This window comes from Eumetopias jubatus, unplaced genomic scaffold, assembly GCF_037043125.1.
Source record: "Eumetopias jubatus isolate StellerSeaLion01/CBP00866 unplaced genomic scaffold, mEumJub1_p1.0 scaffold_3, whole genome shotgun sequence".
Classification (NCBI taxonomy): domain Eukaryota; kingdom Metazoa; phylum Chordata; class Mammalia; order Carnivora; family Otariidae; genus Eumetopias; species Eumetopias jubatus.
The window spans coordinates 181,886,743-181,902,974 of NW_028274809.1; the positions used below are offsets into that span (position 1 = coordinate 181,886,743).

The 16,232-nt window shown below is 45.4% G+C and overlaps 1 protein-coding gene across 1 annotated transcript in view; it reads left to right on the forward strand.

Annotated features, from left to right (window-relative positions):
• The window catches only part of FARP1 (FERM, ARH/RhoGEF and pleckstrin domain protein 1), a 210,288-nt gene that overhangs the window by 150,828 nt on the left and 43,228 nt on the right, over positions 1-16,232 (forward strand). Inside the window, exons 9-12 of the mRNA XM_028112034.2 lie at positions 700-863; positions 1,357-1,425; positions 3,644-3,719; positions 4,864-5,116. Coding sequence (XP_027967835.1) covers positions 700-863; positions 1,357-1,425; positions 3,644-3,719; positions 4,864-5,116 — 562 coding nt within the window. The remainder of the gene's footprint in view (positions 1-699; positions 864-1,356; positions 1,426-3,643; positions 3,720-4,863; positions 5,117-16,232) is intronic.

Here is a 16,232-nt window from a genome sequence, read left to right on the forward strand (position 1 = left end):
GGCCACCTGGAGGCTTGAGCCATATGTGGCTTGACAGAGAAAAGACCTAAGACCAATATGCAAAGTTGGCATGAACCTTCAGGAAGAAAATAGAATGAAGAAGTATGTTTCAGTTATTTTAAGGGGGCAAAAAAGGGATTTTTTTTTTTAAAGATTTTATTTATTCATTTGAGACACAGAGCGAGAGCATGAGCAGGGGGAGAGGCAGAGGGAGAAGCAGGCTCCCCGCTGAGCCAGGAGCCCGATGCGGGGCTCGATCCCAGGACCCTGGGATCATGACCTGAGCCGAAGGCAGACGCTTAACCATCTGAGCCACCCAGGTGCCCCAAAAAAGGGATTACAGTGCTTGGATTTTTTTTTTTTTTAAAGAAGGAAATGTAAGGTGCATACACAAAATTTGTTTATGAATTCTGTCAAAAGAAATGTTATGACTTCTGCTAAGTATTCCTATTTTCTTTAGTTCCTCTAAGGAATTCTTTGGGGGGAAAATGGTTGAATGATGACTTTATTTTGTCATTAGGAACAGCTTTATTTTATTAAACATGTGAATTTATGTTCCTGCTATATAATAAAATACACAATTGAAATTTTATTGGACATATTTTGTTTTCTGTCCCTTTTCTCATTTTTCAACCCAATGTCCACGAGTAATGGGGGAAAAAAAAAAAAAAACCCCACAGCGGTATTTTCTCTTTTTAGAGCTCGTACCAGGATACCTTGGAATTTCTCATGGCCAGTCGGGATTTTTGCAAGTCCTTCTGGAAAATCTGTGTTGAACATCATGCCTTTTTTAGACTTTTTGAAGAGCCCAAACCAAAGCCAAAGCCCGTTCTCTTTAGTCGAGGGTCATCATTTCGGTTCAGGTAAGGATTTCCTTTCACACCTCTGTTTGCCATGGGAACATTCCCGAGACTTGCCTTTATTCTAATTCAGACAGGATTTCCTTTCTCTGTAGAAGCAAGTGTAAAACTTTGGTGTAGCCTCTTGGAACGCCACATAGACTTGCACATCATTGGTTCACTTTCTCACTCATTCTTTCAGCAAACATTTGAGTGTTCCACATGTCAAATCGTAGTCTGGGCCTTGGGGATGCACAGTGAACAGAATTATCCCCGCCTCCTCGAAGCATACAGACTCTCGGGATGGTTGCTTAATAAGCAAACGCAGAATTATTAAGGGGTGTTATCACTGGAACACTGTTGTTTAGAAGGGAAATACCAAGAGATGAAATGGGCACATACAGTGTCTCTCAGAGGTCGTCTCTCCCGGTGATGGCAGGAGGGGAAGGAAAGATGGGGTGGCGTGTGTTTAAATGAGAATGCCGCCTCCTCTTCCGTCTCTTCCTCTTCCTTCTAGTGGTCGGACTCAGAAGCAGGTTCTTGACTACGTGAAAGAAGGGGGACATAAGAAAGTGCAGTTTGAAAGGTAAGGGAAACTTCGATGCCACTTCTGATTTGACAAGAGTCATTCCTCTAGGTGACAGTGCATTCCTGCTAAATCTCTCTCCACCCAGGCCTGGTGGGTTACCAAATGAGTGCTTCATAGGGCCCCTGGGCCGGTGTGGTGTAGACAGAAACATCTGAGCACTGGGGCGCTTCCTCAAGGGCGAGGTGAGATGCGAATGGACCTCGGAGGGCCAAGTGAGGAAGAGGAGGAAGCCAGCCGAGAGCGGGATGGAAGAGGAGCAGGAGATTGTGGTGGGGATAAAACACTCTAGAAACTTCCTCTTCCAGGAGTCCTTAAGTATTTTGGGATTTGAATAGAGAGTATTTCTATAAACTTTTAATGAAATGCAGCTTGGATGAGAAGGAGCAGGATTTAGAGCTGTCGTTAGCAAATGCTTCCAGCCCTTGCTAGCTTCCACGCACTTTGCGTGTATTAACTCACAGTCTTCAGGCCAGCTCCGTGAGGTCAGCGGGCTCCTCGTCCCCTTTTTCTTTTTTTTAAGATTTTCATTTATATTAGAGAGTGCAAGGGGGCAGGGGGAGAGGGAGAGAAGCAGACTCCCTGCTGACGGCGGAGCCGGATCCCAGGACTCCGAGAGCGTGACCTGAGTGGAAATCAGGAGTCGATGCCTAACCGACTGAGCCCCTTAGGCGCCTCTCTCCTGTTCCCTTTTTAAAGATGGAAACACCGCAGCTCAAACAGATTGAGTTACTGGCCCACGTCACAGAGCTGGCAAGTGGCCCCCTGCCCCGAGCATGGCTCTGCTGCCCTGAGAGGGGAGAAGCAGAGAATCCAGGGATAAGATAAAAGGGTAAACGGCAGACGTGATGATGCACTATGGGCTGTTTAGTGCATGTGGATTTATTTTTCTTTGTTTTTAAAGATTTTATTTATTTGACAGAGAGACAGCCAGAGAGGGAACACAAGCAGGGGGCGTGGGAGAGGGAGAAGCAGGCTTCCCGCTGAGCAGGGAGCCCGATGCGGGGCTCGATCCCAGGACCCCAGGACCATGACCTGAGCCGAAGGCAGACGCTTAACGACTGAGCCACCTAGGCGCCCCTGGATTTCTTCTTTTGAACATTTTTCTTTTTTACATTTTAATCCATCTTAAAATTAAAGTATGGAGAACACAGCAAACATCCACATTTCGTTTGTTCCTGGGTTTTTTTCCCTTTTTGTGTGTAACTGCTGTTGGGACAGATGTAGCTACACCCACCCCCACACCCAACAACCCTTCTCCCCTTCAGAGGCGACAACCATCAGCTTTGTGTTACTCCCGTTACACGTATTTATGCATCTAAAAGGAATGTGCAGGATTTCTCTTCGGTGTGCTGTTTCATTTGTTTAGTAGCACACTGTACCTAATTCTGCATCTCGCTTTTTAAGCCCTACCCTGATCTGGGGCTCTGTGTTGGCGTTTTAGGGTATTGTGAAAGTATTACGTTGTATTTATCTCCGATTCTCTGTTGACAAACATTCGGGGTGCTCGGTGCTTTGTTTTACTCTTGCCGAAACCTGATGCTGTGACCGTCCTTGTGTATTTGGAGTATTTTGAAGAAAAGCTGAATGTACATTAGCATTTGATCTCTCTGTATTTATACAGTTTTGTCGTCTGAGTAGCTGAAAAGTTTCTAAAGCTTGTTCATGGAGGAAGAGGAGGGCACCGGCAGACTAAGGAAGGGAATAGATAAAGGAGACGTGCTAGTGGCATTAAATCCAGTTCCTTCTGCTGAGACTGTAAATTCATTAATGGGGGCAGGCCTTCCCTGAACTCAACACTGAAAGAGTTGGCTGATTAGTGATGATTGCCTCTATTACAGAACTGATCCAGAAAATCATTACCCAAAATACATGAATTGATACATTGTCAGACCAGAACTTGCACTTCAGGACATCCTCGGGCCCAGCTGACTCTCCCTCCCATTGACCTTTCTAAGGACTAGAAAAGTAGTGAACAGTGGCTGGGGTTCCTTGAAACCTGAGCAGGGGATTGCTGGGAATTTTTTCAGAGTTTAACCCCTGAACCCCACAGGTATTAGGAAAAGAATGACTCCCTTTCCATGGGGCATCCATACACACTACTTTAGGTGCCTTCATACTGAAGAAGGGCATAAGGCTGTTGATATTTTTCATTTAAAACAACAACAAGGGAAGAACCCAGCTTATCTAACTGGCTATCTTATGTGATTTCTCCCAGGAAGCACAGCAAGATTCAGTCCATCAGAAGCCTGGCTACACAGCCTACAGAGCTGAATTCAGAAGTGCCAAAACAAGTCAGTAATGCTGATCAACTATTATAACTGGGGGGGTGGGGGGGTGGTTTTGTTTCACCAAACTTTCTCTGTTAAGTACTATGTTTCACAGTATGTTTCTGAGTTATTTGCCCTTCACCTTTGGGGTTTCTTTTTGTAGAGAAGAGTATAGTTGTGTGCCCTGGCTTTGAGCAGACGCAGGCTCTGTGCACCCCAGCCTGGACTCACCGTGCCCTGGAGTGGGTCCTTTTTCAGCTGACTTTCTGTCTTCCATCCCATGCTTTTGCCACAGAGAAGCTTGCTCTGTTGGCCTGAACTCAGCTTAGGAGTGGAACCACCCACAGGAGCCAGTAGAGCGGAGCCCACCCTCCAGCTAAATGGGTGTGGTTGTATGAAGACACTGGGACCTCCTTTGCACCTGCTGGGTGTAGCTCCCATTCGGGGCCAAGGTCAGAACCCTTTGTTGGCACCAGACTGGGTGGTGAGTTCCCAGGACTCCTGTTACAGGGCAGTGACCGCAATTGGCAACAAGAGACATTATCACTCCTGCCCTGAGGATGGTGAAAGCTCATTTTCTCTGGAATTGGCCTCTGGATGTGTTTTCCGGGTTTTCTGTATAAGAGAATGCCAACTTTGTCGGGGAAGAACATGAAGATTTCCTTTATGCATCTAAAAAGAGTGCCTAACCTGGCTGTTCCTCTCTTAGAAGTATAAACAAAGTTTTTGTCCTTTGTCTGAAATCCATGTCAACTTGCCTTTGGGGGCCGGCGCCCCGCCATGTGTTTTCTTCGTCTCCCCACCCACCCTTTCTTGGGAAGCCCCCTGTGGGTTGCAAGGATTCTCTTGTTCCACGGAAACTTTGGAAACCCACTGTGAGCCCAGGGGCCCTAGAGAGCAGACAGGCAGTGGCCCACTCGTGCTGCTGGAGACCCTGCATCGTCAGCATCCACACGCAGAGAGAACTTTCTGGATGCTGACCAAATTCACTCGGGTGCGCCTGCTCATGGGCAATGTTTTGTTTGAGCAGCGTGGAAGGCAGCCTTTACTGGGCAGTCCCTCCGGCTGCTTGAAGCTTAAGGGGTGTTACCAAATTAGCCTCTGACCTCCCCCTCCCCGCTTTCAGCCCCGGTGTAACCCTCCCTCTCTCTCGCCCCGCCCCGCGCAGGCGCAGCAGAGTGCCGGCCTTCCCGCAGGAGAGGGCCCGGAGCCCGCCGGCGGCCCGGGCGGCCAAGGTGGCCCGCAGGGAGAGGAGCCCGGCGTCTCGGCCGAAGAGCCGCGCCAGAGCCCCGCGCTGCCCCAGAGCCCCGCGGGCGGCGGGAAGGTGGACGGAGGCGCGCGGGCGCCGGCCGACGAAGAGGAGGAGGCCGTTCAGGATAGGACCCAGCAGAGTAAAGCTCAGCCCCCGCAGCCGAGCACAGGTCCAGCATCCAGGGCTGCCAGAGGCAGCAGCACTTCCATTCCTTTCATTGACTGCAGTGACGTAGATAGTGAATCCGACCTGCTCAGGGAGCAAGTGTCCCAGTCACAGTCCCAAACAAATGACAATTATGAGGGTGATTTGACCAGTGGGGTTTACCTGCTCTCCAGGGATGAGAGGCAGACGGAGCCTAGGCGCAGGGCTTCCCCTCCCTCCGTGAAGTCCTCCCGGCCTCCTTCCAGAGAGTTCCTTGATGATGATTCTGCAGACCTAACCTTTGATGTGAATGGGAGCCCCCGACTCCCAAGACACAGCTCCCTGATAGACGAGCTGTTCAGGGGCTCAGATGGCCACAGTACCCCGGCCACCCCACTGTCTCCTGTTAGCAGACAGTCGAGTCCAAATATGAGTTGGGACAGGACCGGGTCTCAAGGCTATATCTCCGAAAACGGGCATGACCCGAGAGAGGAAAGTGTGGGAGAAGATCCTCTCCCAAGCCAGGGTCCTCCTTACGAAAACTCTTCCCCTGTCTTACAGAGGCCGTACTTACGGAATCTCCCCAGTAGATATAATAAGTCGGAGACAGACCCGCTCATCCTTAGCCAGGTAGCGTCAACCCCAGAGGCATTGGGTGGGCTTGATGGCCATGAAAAGGGAGGACTGACCAGCCTGGCCACTTCAGGAGGTAGAATGCTGGCTAATGGTGCACCTCTCGCGGCTCCCACCTCAAAGACCCCTGCCATGCGGTCAGCATGTGCCGGGGGCATGGCGGGTTCGCGGGCGCCCCTGCACGTGACCGAGGGCTCCACCAGCAGCGGAACTGAATCCGGTGATTCAGACTCTGAAATGGGGACCCCTCTGAGCCAGCCACTCACATTTGGCAACCCAGCAGTGCTGGGCTCCCCTTCCATGCTCAGAAGTCAGAAGCACTTGGGTGGCCTGCACATGAGTGAGGAGGAAGAGGAGAATGAGTAGGAGGGCCAGGCTTCAAGTGCTGGGAACCTGGAGTCATGAGTCCAGGCTTCCAGTGGCGATGATCTGTCCTAGCGACTAATCTTTAATCAACGTTTGTTAGAGGAAGTTTTGGACAGCCGTGTTTGCATAGAATAGGCCTGACTCTAAAATCCTTAAGAAAAAGGAAACTTCACACAGTGGGGTTGCTTTCCAAAAAAAAAAAAAAAGGTGGACAAGATAAACAGTAAGACATGATGACAAGTTACCAGGAGCTTGTTTATCTTTCTGGTTTAAGGTGAGGAAGAAATACGTTCTTATGAATCTGATCTTGTGTATAGGGTGTGGTATTTATGTGGAAATCTTCTGTGTGTATTGAGTTTGTGTGCAGATCACACTCCTGTTGATTGAATGTTTGGACTGAAGTCTCATTGAGATCCCAGGAATGGTGTTGGTTTTACTTTTTCCCCCTTCTTTAAGAGGAGGTGCTGCTTTTCGGAGCCTCATAAAGTAAGGGATTAACATAATTCAAGACCGTTTGTAAATTGATTGCTGGTTGAGATTAAGGGTTGGTGAAATCTTTGTCAAGATTAATGAACGTTTTAATAGGGAGAATAGTCTTTCTTTTTTCCAGACTTTATATGAAATGATGTAAAGGATGTCAGGTAGAATTAATTTATAAGGGATTGCTGGTTTGGTTGGGATTTGCATCAGTCGGTCAAATTGTTAGCTATGTTTTAAGCTATAACTCTGGCTGTCAGAATTTTTAATTGAAACACAGAAATGCTATTGAGTGATGATGCAGGGGAAAGTCAGACCTCGCTATAGGCACTGTTGTTACCAGGCTGGCAAACTAAAGGCCTGCGTTTGAATCATGTGCAGCAGAGAGAAGGACCGTTTCCCAGTATTGCTGCTCCTTGGCTGGTTATCATGTACATTCTTAATGTTCACACTTGGGTGAACAGTGTCTTTTCTTGGGAACAGTGACTTCTAGAAGTTTCTATGTGCAGGAAAAAAGTGTACGTAGTGAGAGGTTTGATTTCTTTTTAAATCTTACCCACCTCTGACAGTGCCTTTCACTCAGCATTCCTGCATCTTAGATCAAAGAGCCTGGTTTTAACTTGCTTGTTTCTCGGCCCCAGCTGCACAAGGGAATCACCTGGGACATTTTAAACATCAGTGATGCTTAGGCCCTGACCCCAGACATTTCTATCTCATGGGTCTGGGGTGCCACTTGGGTTCCCCAGGTGGTTCTGCTGGGTAGTCAGGGTCACTCCTCAGCCTGACACAGTTGCCTTCTAGAATCTGGTGGAATATGTTGAAACTAATAGGTAAATTTCTGGCTTGCTTGCAGAGTAAGGAAAGCATCACCAATGAAATACTTTGATTAATTAATGCCTGTTATTTGGTATTTTGCAGTCTGTAGTACTTTTTTTAAAAAGATGAATTGTAGAATTCAATTTTTAGATCCTAAGTAACTACCAGATTATCGAAAAGAATTTTAACAGTGATATATCCCTGGCGTGCCACCATGCCAACTGCCTTACTAAACTTATCCAGGTGGCATGATGACAAGGGAAGAGCTACGCATGCTTAGGAAGCAGGGTAGAATTTGGCAGCCGTATATAACAAATAGACATATTAACTGACCTCGTGGCTCACAAATGATTATCTGTCCACATGAATGTTGACAAGTTGGTTTTGAAGACGCTGAAAATGTAATCCATTTTTATACAAACCTCTTTTTGTTGTTTAGTTTTCCTAATCATTTGATTCAGTGCATGATTGATGAATCAAACTGATTATTGGATAGTTTGAAAGATGTTCATTGAAGTAGTCTATTGATGTCTCGCTTTAGATTTATATATTTAACAGAGTCACAGAACTTTAAAACTAGAAGGGACCTTAGAGATTGTCTAGGGGAAACCTTCATTTTGTGGATGACAGACCTTGTTCTGTTGAAGCCGAGAGACTTCACATAGTCATACAGCTACTGCATGACGAAGCTAAACTAGAACCTTGACCTCTGTCTAGCCCTTCAGCTCTGGTCTGTGTGATCTCTTGGTGCAGTAGGACCTTTTTGATTCAGTACTTTAATTTTGGAGAATCTTTTTCAGATTAATAATTAAAATCAGATGTGGAGACCAGGGATCATGTAGACTTGACTTAGGCAGTTAGAGTCCATAATACGTAGGAAGAACTGCTTTTTCTGTTGTGGGGTTTTTGCACTTACAATGTGTTTTTGCGTATTCTGTTTTGGACTTAGAAAAAGATGTTGACTTGCTGTATAAAAATTTAGTCAAATGTGAGTTAAGCAGAGTCACATTTGGAATTCTGTGGTTTATTTGTGAAGGTGATTTGTACAAATGAGTTTTCTTTTTACCTCTAATTACACAGCAGCCTGATGATGAAGTATGAATGAGCAATGGGTATTAACTTACCCAGCATACAATGTGAATCAGCAAATGTAAACCTCCAAAGCAAAACATGCTCCAGTAATTATTTTGTTTTGCTTTTTGCTTAAAGGAGTGATTTTTGTTTGTTTTTATCTGAAGTATTTTAAAAACAGCTGATCAGTGGTAGTGTACTCAGTTCTGTATTGACAAACGTTCCCCTTTTAGGGTTGCTCATCAAGTTTTTCTCTGGTTGGTTTTGTACCAGCCAAGTGACTCAATTTCTGCTTCTGGGCCAGTATTTATGAAAGCAGCAATCCTGATGTGATTAATGGTGCTTAACAGAGAAGGGGTATGGTTTGTTCAAAAGCCACATAGCCTAAAGTGCTGAGAATATTCACTGATTGCCTCTGGGGGAGCTTGCTCTGCACTAATAGATTCTAAGCATGGGTTGGGAAGTACATTTAAGCATTTTTTGAGCCCGGCAGAGCCAGCTCGCACAGGAGACGTGGTCTCTCACTGTGCAGAGGTCAGGGAAAGCCCACACCCTCCCACCTTCTGCCTTCTGGGCGCCTCTGGTTCCCCAGGTCTTTACCTGGCCCCCAGAGCCTCACGGTGTGGCAGAGAAGGACATGCGTGCACACAAAGTTGAACCAAGGGTGCAGCAAGACCAGCAGTGGGGTTGGGTGTGAATAGGTGACCTGTGGATTCATTACAGTTTCTAAAGGGTTTCCCAAGACCTGTCTGTCTGCACTGGGTGTGAATAGGTGACCTGTGGATTCATTACAGTTTCTAAAGGGTTTCCCAAGACCTGTCTGTCTGTTTTTCTAAGACAATAGCTAGTGCAGAGGGCTTCTGAGTCAATAAGGAGCCCAGGTCTTTAGGTAATAGCTGCTCTATGAAAGAGGATACCTTAAGGCCTTGGGTAGAAGACATACCATCTATAGAAACACATCTTCCAGCCGCCAGCCCTCCTCCAGGGCCCCCTTGCATCCATGTCTTTTGTGAGATGGTATTTCAAAGTATGCAAATTGTAGCCCCTTTCGTGGTTGATTTTTGTTGTTGTTGCTGTTTTTCAGGACAAAATAAAATGCAAGAAATTCTTTTAGCATGAAGAAATGCATTTAATGAGTTCCGGAACTTATAGTGAACTGCTCCAGCTCCTTTGACAGGCATCTGTATGCCATTGACGATATTTTATTAGACAGGCATTTAATTGAAGTCTGTGGGCCAGATTCTTCCCCACATATGTGACTCATATTTGGGGATTTCTCACAGACTTAGCTCCAAATTGTGCCACGTGGCCCACACTTGAAATGTGAATAATTCTGATTTTATTCTGAAGAACTTCTTTGAAGATTCAATTCCAGCAATACTTAAAAAAGCCAGGCTCACAAAACTAAAATACAGCCTGAGCCTCTTGAAATTTGCACCAAGTATACAAAGTCCAGTCTGTCCTCTATTGAATCAGAAACTCAGCTTGCATATTAGCATTGGAATCCCTTTGATTGTGTTGTGAAGTGGTATCTAAAAGAAGGAAAAATTAATGAGATTAAACTGTCATTTTAAATTTTGTTAAAACTTGTGCATATGCGTACAGCATCCTTTTTCGTATCTTAATAATCAATGTTCACATGCTTTCCATCAACTTTTTCCACTTAATATGTTATTCCATATTCAGCACAGAATGAGTTTGGTGCAGTTGTTGTCATGAGTCAATGATTGGCCCAGCCTTAAATTAAGAAATTTGGGGGCCCTCTTCATCATTGGGCTTATTTTGAGTTTATTCTATTTTAATCACTCTTTGCCTTGGCCCTTATGCTTATTAGCAAGAATTTAGAGAGACCTCAGAATTACATTCCTAAGAAAGGCTCTGTTTCCGGGATCTTCTCTCTCTGAGGCTGTAAGCCTGCCTTCTCTGGTAGTTCTGAGCATAAGTCACTCTGAGGCTGGCTGGCCTTCCTCTGACTTCATGGGATGAGTCTATTGCTGCAGATTTTATAAATCACACTGCAACAGAATCTTTCTCTACCATTGCTGTGATAGAGAGTAAGTCTTTCTTGAACCTGAAAGGAGTGAATGTTTCAGAATAATCCACTGCTGGTGGCTCTCTGATGAGTTTTACACTCAGCCACGTTCACCACATCCATGAGAGCATATGGAAGGAGAAGCACTCGTCATGAACTTCGAGAGCAGTAAGTGGTGAACAAACCCGACCCTGGAGACAGGAGAGGCTTTACTGGTGCTGCTTTTTCCTTGTTAGTTTCATTCTGTCTGTTTCAGTCGAGTTGAGCAAATCGATGCAGGGCCGTGGGGTCTGAAGTGTATGCTGGTGCGTACCTCTACCACCACTCGCTGGTTTTTAAAATGAAGCCATTGACTTTTAGATCAAAGTAAGCATGCCACTTAATGTAGCTGTTCTCTTCTTATTTAAAAAAAAAAAACAAAAAAAAACAAACCAAACCATCAACTCCATGATTTGGTGTTATGTTGTAGGTATGTCCTTGCCCTTTGCTTAGAGCCATCATTGAAAAGGGCTACTTAGAGATTTCCAAGTAGTTCTCCTACAAACACAAATGCTCATTTGTATGCCATACCTGTGTTTGGGAGGTGGTGGGTAGAGTCTTGTTTTGACCAAAAGAAAAGAAATAGTACATCATTCCAAGAAACAAAAATGACACTTCTAGCACGAGGAACTTTTTCTTCTCTTCCAGTGAAAGCAATTCAACATCCCCTGGTGGGAGCTGGGGAAGAAGTGAGAAAAATCTTTTCTTGAAAGCTTTCAGAATTAAATAGACTGTTTTGTTCAGGATCATTTCAGTGTAGACTAACTGCAGACCCCTCAGCTTCGCCTGGAGACAGCCTTCGGCATCTCTTCGGCCTCTGGTGCCGCTATCAGGTTACTCTGGGATGTCTTGGGGTGGCTTTATATCTGAAAGCGGGGAGGATTAAAAATCAGCTGTTGACACGGGACATCCGATCTACACGTGTAGCTGAGAGCCAGTTTAAAGGGTTCACTGCGGGGCTGGTGCCGTTAATCACGGGGAGGGCACTGGAAGATACTTGGGCTTGCTGCTGGCCCAGGTGCAGTGGTCGCAGAATTGAAGGGTAATGGCAAGTCGTTGCCAAACGCAGCACAAACCAGGGGCGCAAAGGATGGAGTGAGGACCGGGTGTGCACGCGTGTGCACGTTTAGTAAAAAGCATCCAACAGTTACTGACTCATTCTACTTTTGGGTAAGAGGTGGAGGTGGTAGTGGGACAGGGAGTCTGCAGGCAGGGTTGTCCTGCTCTCTGACGAATTTGGCTTGTTAACCGGCTCTCAAGTAGGAAACAGGAGCAGGTTCATTTTGGAGCCAGCAGTGATATGACTGGTGTGTCGTGACTCATGGTCACACTTTCTGGCTCATGAAACTAGGCTAACAGCCCCTTTTTCCTGGGCCTCAGAAGTTCCTTTGTAAGAAATAATTCGTCGTGCTGCCTGCAGCCATGTACAGAAAGACCAAAGATAGGCCTTCTTTAGTGAAGACCACGTACCTGCTGCTCTGTCCACACACAACTCAGTGCCTGATGGATCCTCATGCTCACCACCCCCTTTCTGCCTGGAAAGTTGCCGTGAACGCCTAACTAACCAGATTTCACAAGCTTGGCCTGTATTATTAATCCAGTTCCCTTCTGTTCTTTCTGTGTGTATATTTAATACTATAGATAAAATATTTTATTAAAAATGTCTAATGCACCAAATTTTAAAATAGAAAAGGCTGGGGATTTCATTCTCATTTTTGTCATTTGTTTAATAAATCTGAGAAAACATTTTTCTGTTGTTCCATTGTATGCACTGTTTGTCAGCATGTACCTATGTAGGAGGAAAAAAAAGCTTCCCCCACCCCCGCAACGTTCTGTCTTTATCCTCGGAGCATGGTGTACTTTCTGTTCCCTGCATTGTTGGAGCACTGTCTGATGTCTTTTTTTTTTTTTTTTTTTTTTACACTGCTGAATACCAATTTGTACTTGGAATACCTGTTCCCTCTAGAATTACAGTGATCCTGTTCGCTAAACAGCAAGCTTTAACACAGAGGCATGCCGGGGTCATCCCCTATTTCACTGAGGGTGGGGAACAGAAGGCAAATGGAAGACTTCACTTTACTGATTTCATCGAACTCTGACGTGCCTGCGCTTTGTACCGTGTGTTCCCCGGGCGGGGGCGGGGGCGGGGGGGTTGTCTTTGGGAAGGAGCAGGATCGCTGTAGCTGGGGGAGGGGTCATGGAAACAGAGCGTATCTGGGGCTGCAGCTTACATAGGGGAGCTCAGACACCTAACCAAAGGGTTGGCTTCGTGTTTGGATGGGGACCGTCCATTCAAATGGGGGTAGAACACTTTCTGTAGCTGGTATCTATAAGAGAATTTAGCTGGGCGTTTGTTTTGGTGGGGGCTGGTGGGAGCATAGGGAAGACCCCACCCAACACAGCCCCACCTGGCTACGCATGGCCAATAAGCTGTTACTAGTTTTGATGTGTCCCCAAAATGTAGGCTCTCCCAGATACTGTCTGGTTTTGTCATCTCTCCACGGCCTAAGAGTGCAGCGTCTCAGTAAAGCATGGATTTATACCACCGGGAAGGGTGCTCGCTTCTCCAATAACGATGAGCTTGGTGATTCTTTCAGCATGGAAGGCCAAATTCCTGTAACCGTGTATGCACGACATTAATATCTCTTGTTAATCCAAACTGAAGAGGCTTTTACTTGTCCTAACAGGTATCTTGCTGTAAAAACTGTCAATTGTAACTGTTCTTTCCCACTGATGGCTAAAGCTTTGTCCTGAGTACAAGATGGTATTTTTCATGGGTACAAAGCACCATGTTCCCCAACCCAGACACTGCCCCCAACACCGCCACCACGTTTGAACAAAGAGAAATTCTCCTTTAACTTTTCTCCATAAGTAAGAGCGCACTAGAACATTCTCTAGTCATTGCTCCATTGGTAGGCATTTCTCTATTTCTCTGCAAGTTGCATTGCGGTTGCTTTTCTGAGTTGCTGGTTGATGAACACCGAAGTTGATGCTTAGCTGCTTGTAAAACTTTGTTTCAAAGACCTTGGTCTGAGAATAAGAAGCACATACACACATTACCCTCGACACCCTCCAGTAGCAAGAAAAGGACAGCACCACCACAAATGGTAATCCTGTAGACTAGCTTTCCTTGTGGTACCTTGTAATTTTAATAAAGCATTGTCAGCTTTTTTCCCCATATTCCACTGGGGTGGGAACCCAGCTGAGTTACCACACTAGTGAATTCTGTCCATTCGGTAGATTACCCATTTTCCATCTCAATACTGACCTTTTCTGATAACTGGCTTTCAAATGTAGACAGTCTCCAGGGAGAGTTCACTGTATTCTTTTTTAGAGAGAGATGATGGATTTAAAAAGAGCCTTTTTAAAGATCCATGAAAACCTACATCTGTAATGAATTTCCTACATGTGCCTTTGGAACATATTCTGGGTATGTAGAGATAAAATCTGTATTTTAGAACCAAATACCAGGAGACAAATCATGATAGATGAGTGGCATCTAGAAGCTTGCCAGGTAACTTTCTCAGGGGGAATGTTGAAGAATCAGCATACTGTTCTATTTTGAAAAGAGGAATTGAGAAAGCAATCTGTATTCTCAAATATTTAACAAACCTGCTCTGGGTTACTATTTTTAAAACGATTACCAGGTTTTCTAAACACTTAACAGGAAAAACAACTTAGCTAATTAAAACCAAGATGACCAGCGTATTGACCAACTTAAAATATGGGACAGGTACAACTAAGTATTCGAAATGCCATTTTCTATTACTTGGAAGATAGAGTAGAAATTCTTTTCCCAGACATGTGTGAGTTTGTTCTTAAGCCTTAATACAATCAGAGGAGATTACAGTGCAGCTGTGCCCAATCCCAGAAAGGGGGGAGATGAGCATTGAGTTTGGCTCGGTCATAAACCCATGTTCCCGCTGTTGATGTACCTCTAACAAGGGGCTGGTCAAGAGATACTATAGTTTGGGTGATGCTGCAGTGCTTCCCCAGAGCAGCCAGGAGAGAAGAATTATGAATCTATTATACATTAAGACAGAGAAGCTAAGCCAGTTTTTCGGCTAGGTGATAAATTGGAATCCATAAATACAGCCATGCTAATTTGAAGTTCCTTAATTGTGCCATGAGAATGTGTACATTTAAAAGGATTTTTAAAAGCAATTACCAGAAATGCCTCTCTTGAGAGCAGTATTTGTGATGGCCTTTCCAGCCCACAGGGGTGACATAAACTCAGCCCTCTTGCTATGGGTTAACGGCGGGGGTGGGGGGTGGGGTGGGGGGGGATCACGGTGGGGGGCCGGAAATCATTTGGTGAAGGAAGAGGTAGAGGATTTGAGAGTTACTAACTGGAAATACCTTAACAAAATGCAGGACAATTTCTGGAAATAGGAAAAAATTTTTAAAAGATTTTCGAGTATACCTGATCTTTTTCTAATCTCTTGAAACTTCTTTCTACCTGTTGCCTTAATATCCAGGTGCTTTCTCAAAAGATCCCCCAAAACTATTTACCTAGAGCCTATCCCTGAAAGAAATTACTTTGTGTCAGTGTGTACAGAGGAAAAAAAAAGATACCCAGGCATTAATGACTCCACTGAATAGCCCTGAACATCAGTTACAATTTCCTTTTCTCCTCACCTGGGGCTGTGCCTTCAAAGCAGGTAACCAGCTGCATGATTTGAACAGGCTTGATAAGGCTAGGTAGATAAGTGGGCCGGGTTTTATCGTACAGCGCAACCCTGTTTGTTTGTGGAATGGACTACTTCAGTGAAAACTGGTTACATGTAGTTCTATTAACTGTAACCATAGATACCGACTTTAAGATCCAGCTCTTCACACCTGCCTGAGGGTGGACCCCACGTGGACACCACTTTTGAACAGACAATTGTCACAGCACTCTGGCTCCCAGAGTCAGAAGAGCATTTTAATTTCTTATCAAGCTGCCAAATTCTACTGATTATCCTCATCAGTTTCTCTCACTGATGGCTAAATGGCAAATGAGCTACCTAGTTTGGTTTGGACCATGTCACCTCTAAATTTTCAAAGTCTCAAGTAGTTTGGCCTGCAAGGGGAGAAAAGGGCTACTCTCCATGGACACAGCTCAAATGAGCAAACTTGAACGTCAGAGTTTGGACCTTCCCCTTTTGTAGAATTGTGGCTAGATTTCTAGACCGGGCTGCTTGGTATTTATTGATTTATTGGTCCTACTGTTCAGTATACCCATCAGCCTTCCTGTCTCAGGCCCTAGGAGTAGACATAAAGATAGTGGAAGGAGCCACTCTGGAAATGGAAATTGGCAACCCTAATTTGGGTTGTTCCCCGAGTCTGTGTGTTGCACGTGTGAAGTTGCTGGTCACCCACATCTTTAGGCTATGTGAGTGAATGCAGCAGGTTGTCCCCCAGCAACCTCTGGCTGACCCAGAGCTGTCCTTTCCTCGACCTAGGAACATGGGTTGTCATGAAGTTCCCTGCCATTATTATCCCATTTTCTGAATCCTGTCTCTGACGTGGTCTGGTGTAGACTCTTCTGGATGGCTGTTTTCTTTGAAATGTGCCCTGTCCTCTCTGCAGGACAGATGTCTCCTGGAACCCTGGTCTGTTTTCTCATCCTTTCAGTCTACAAAATTAGAAGCGTCCCCAGGGGCACCTCACAAATAGCTTTTGACCTTTGGAGGGTAGAAATGCTTGTGCTTGACGGGGGCCACCC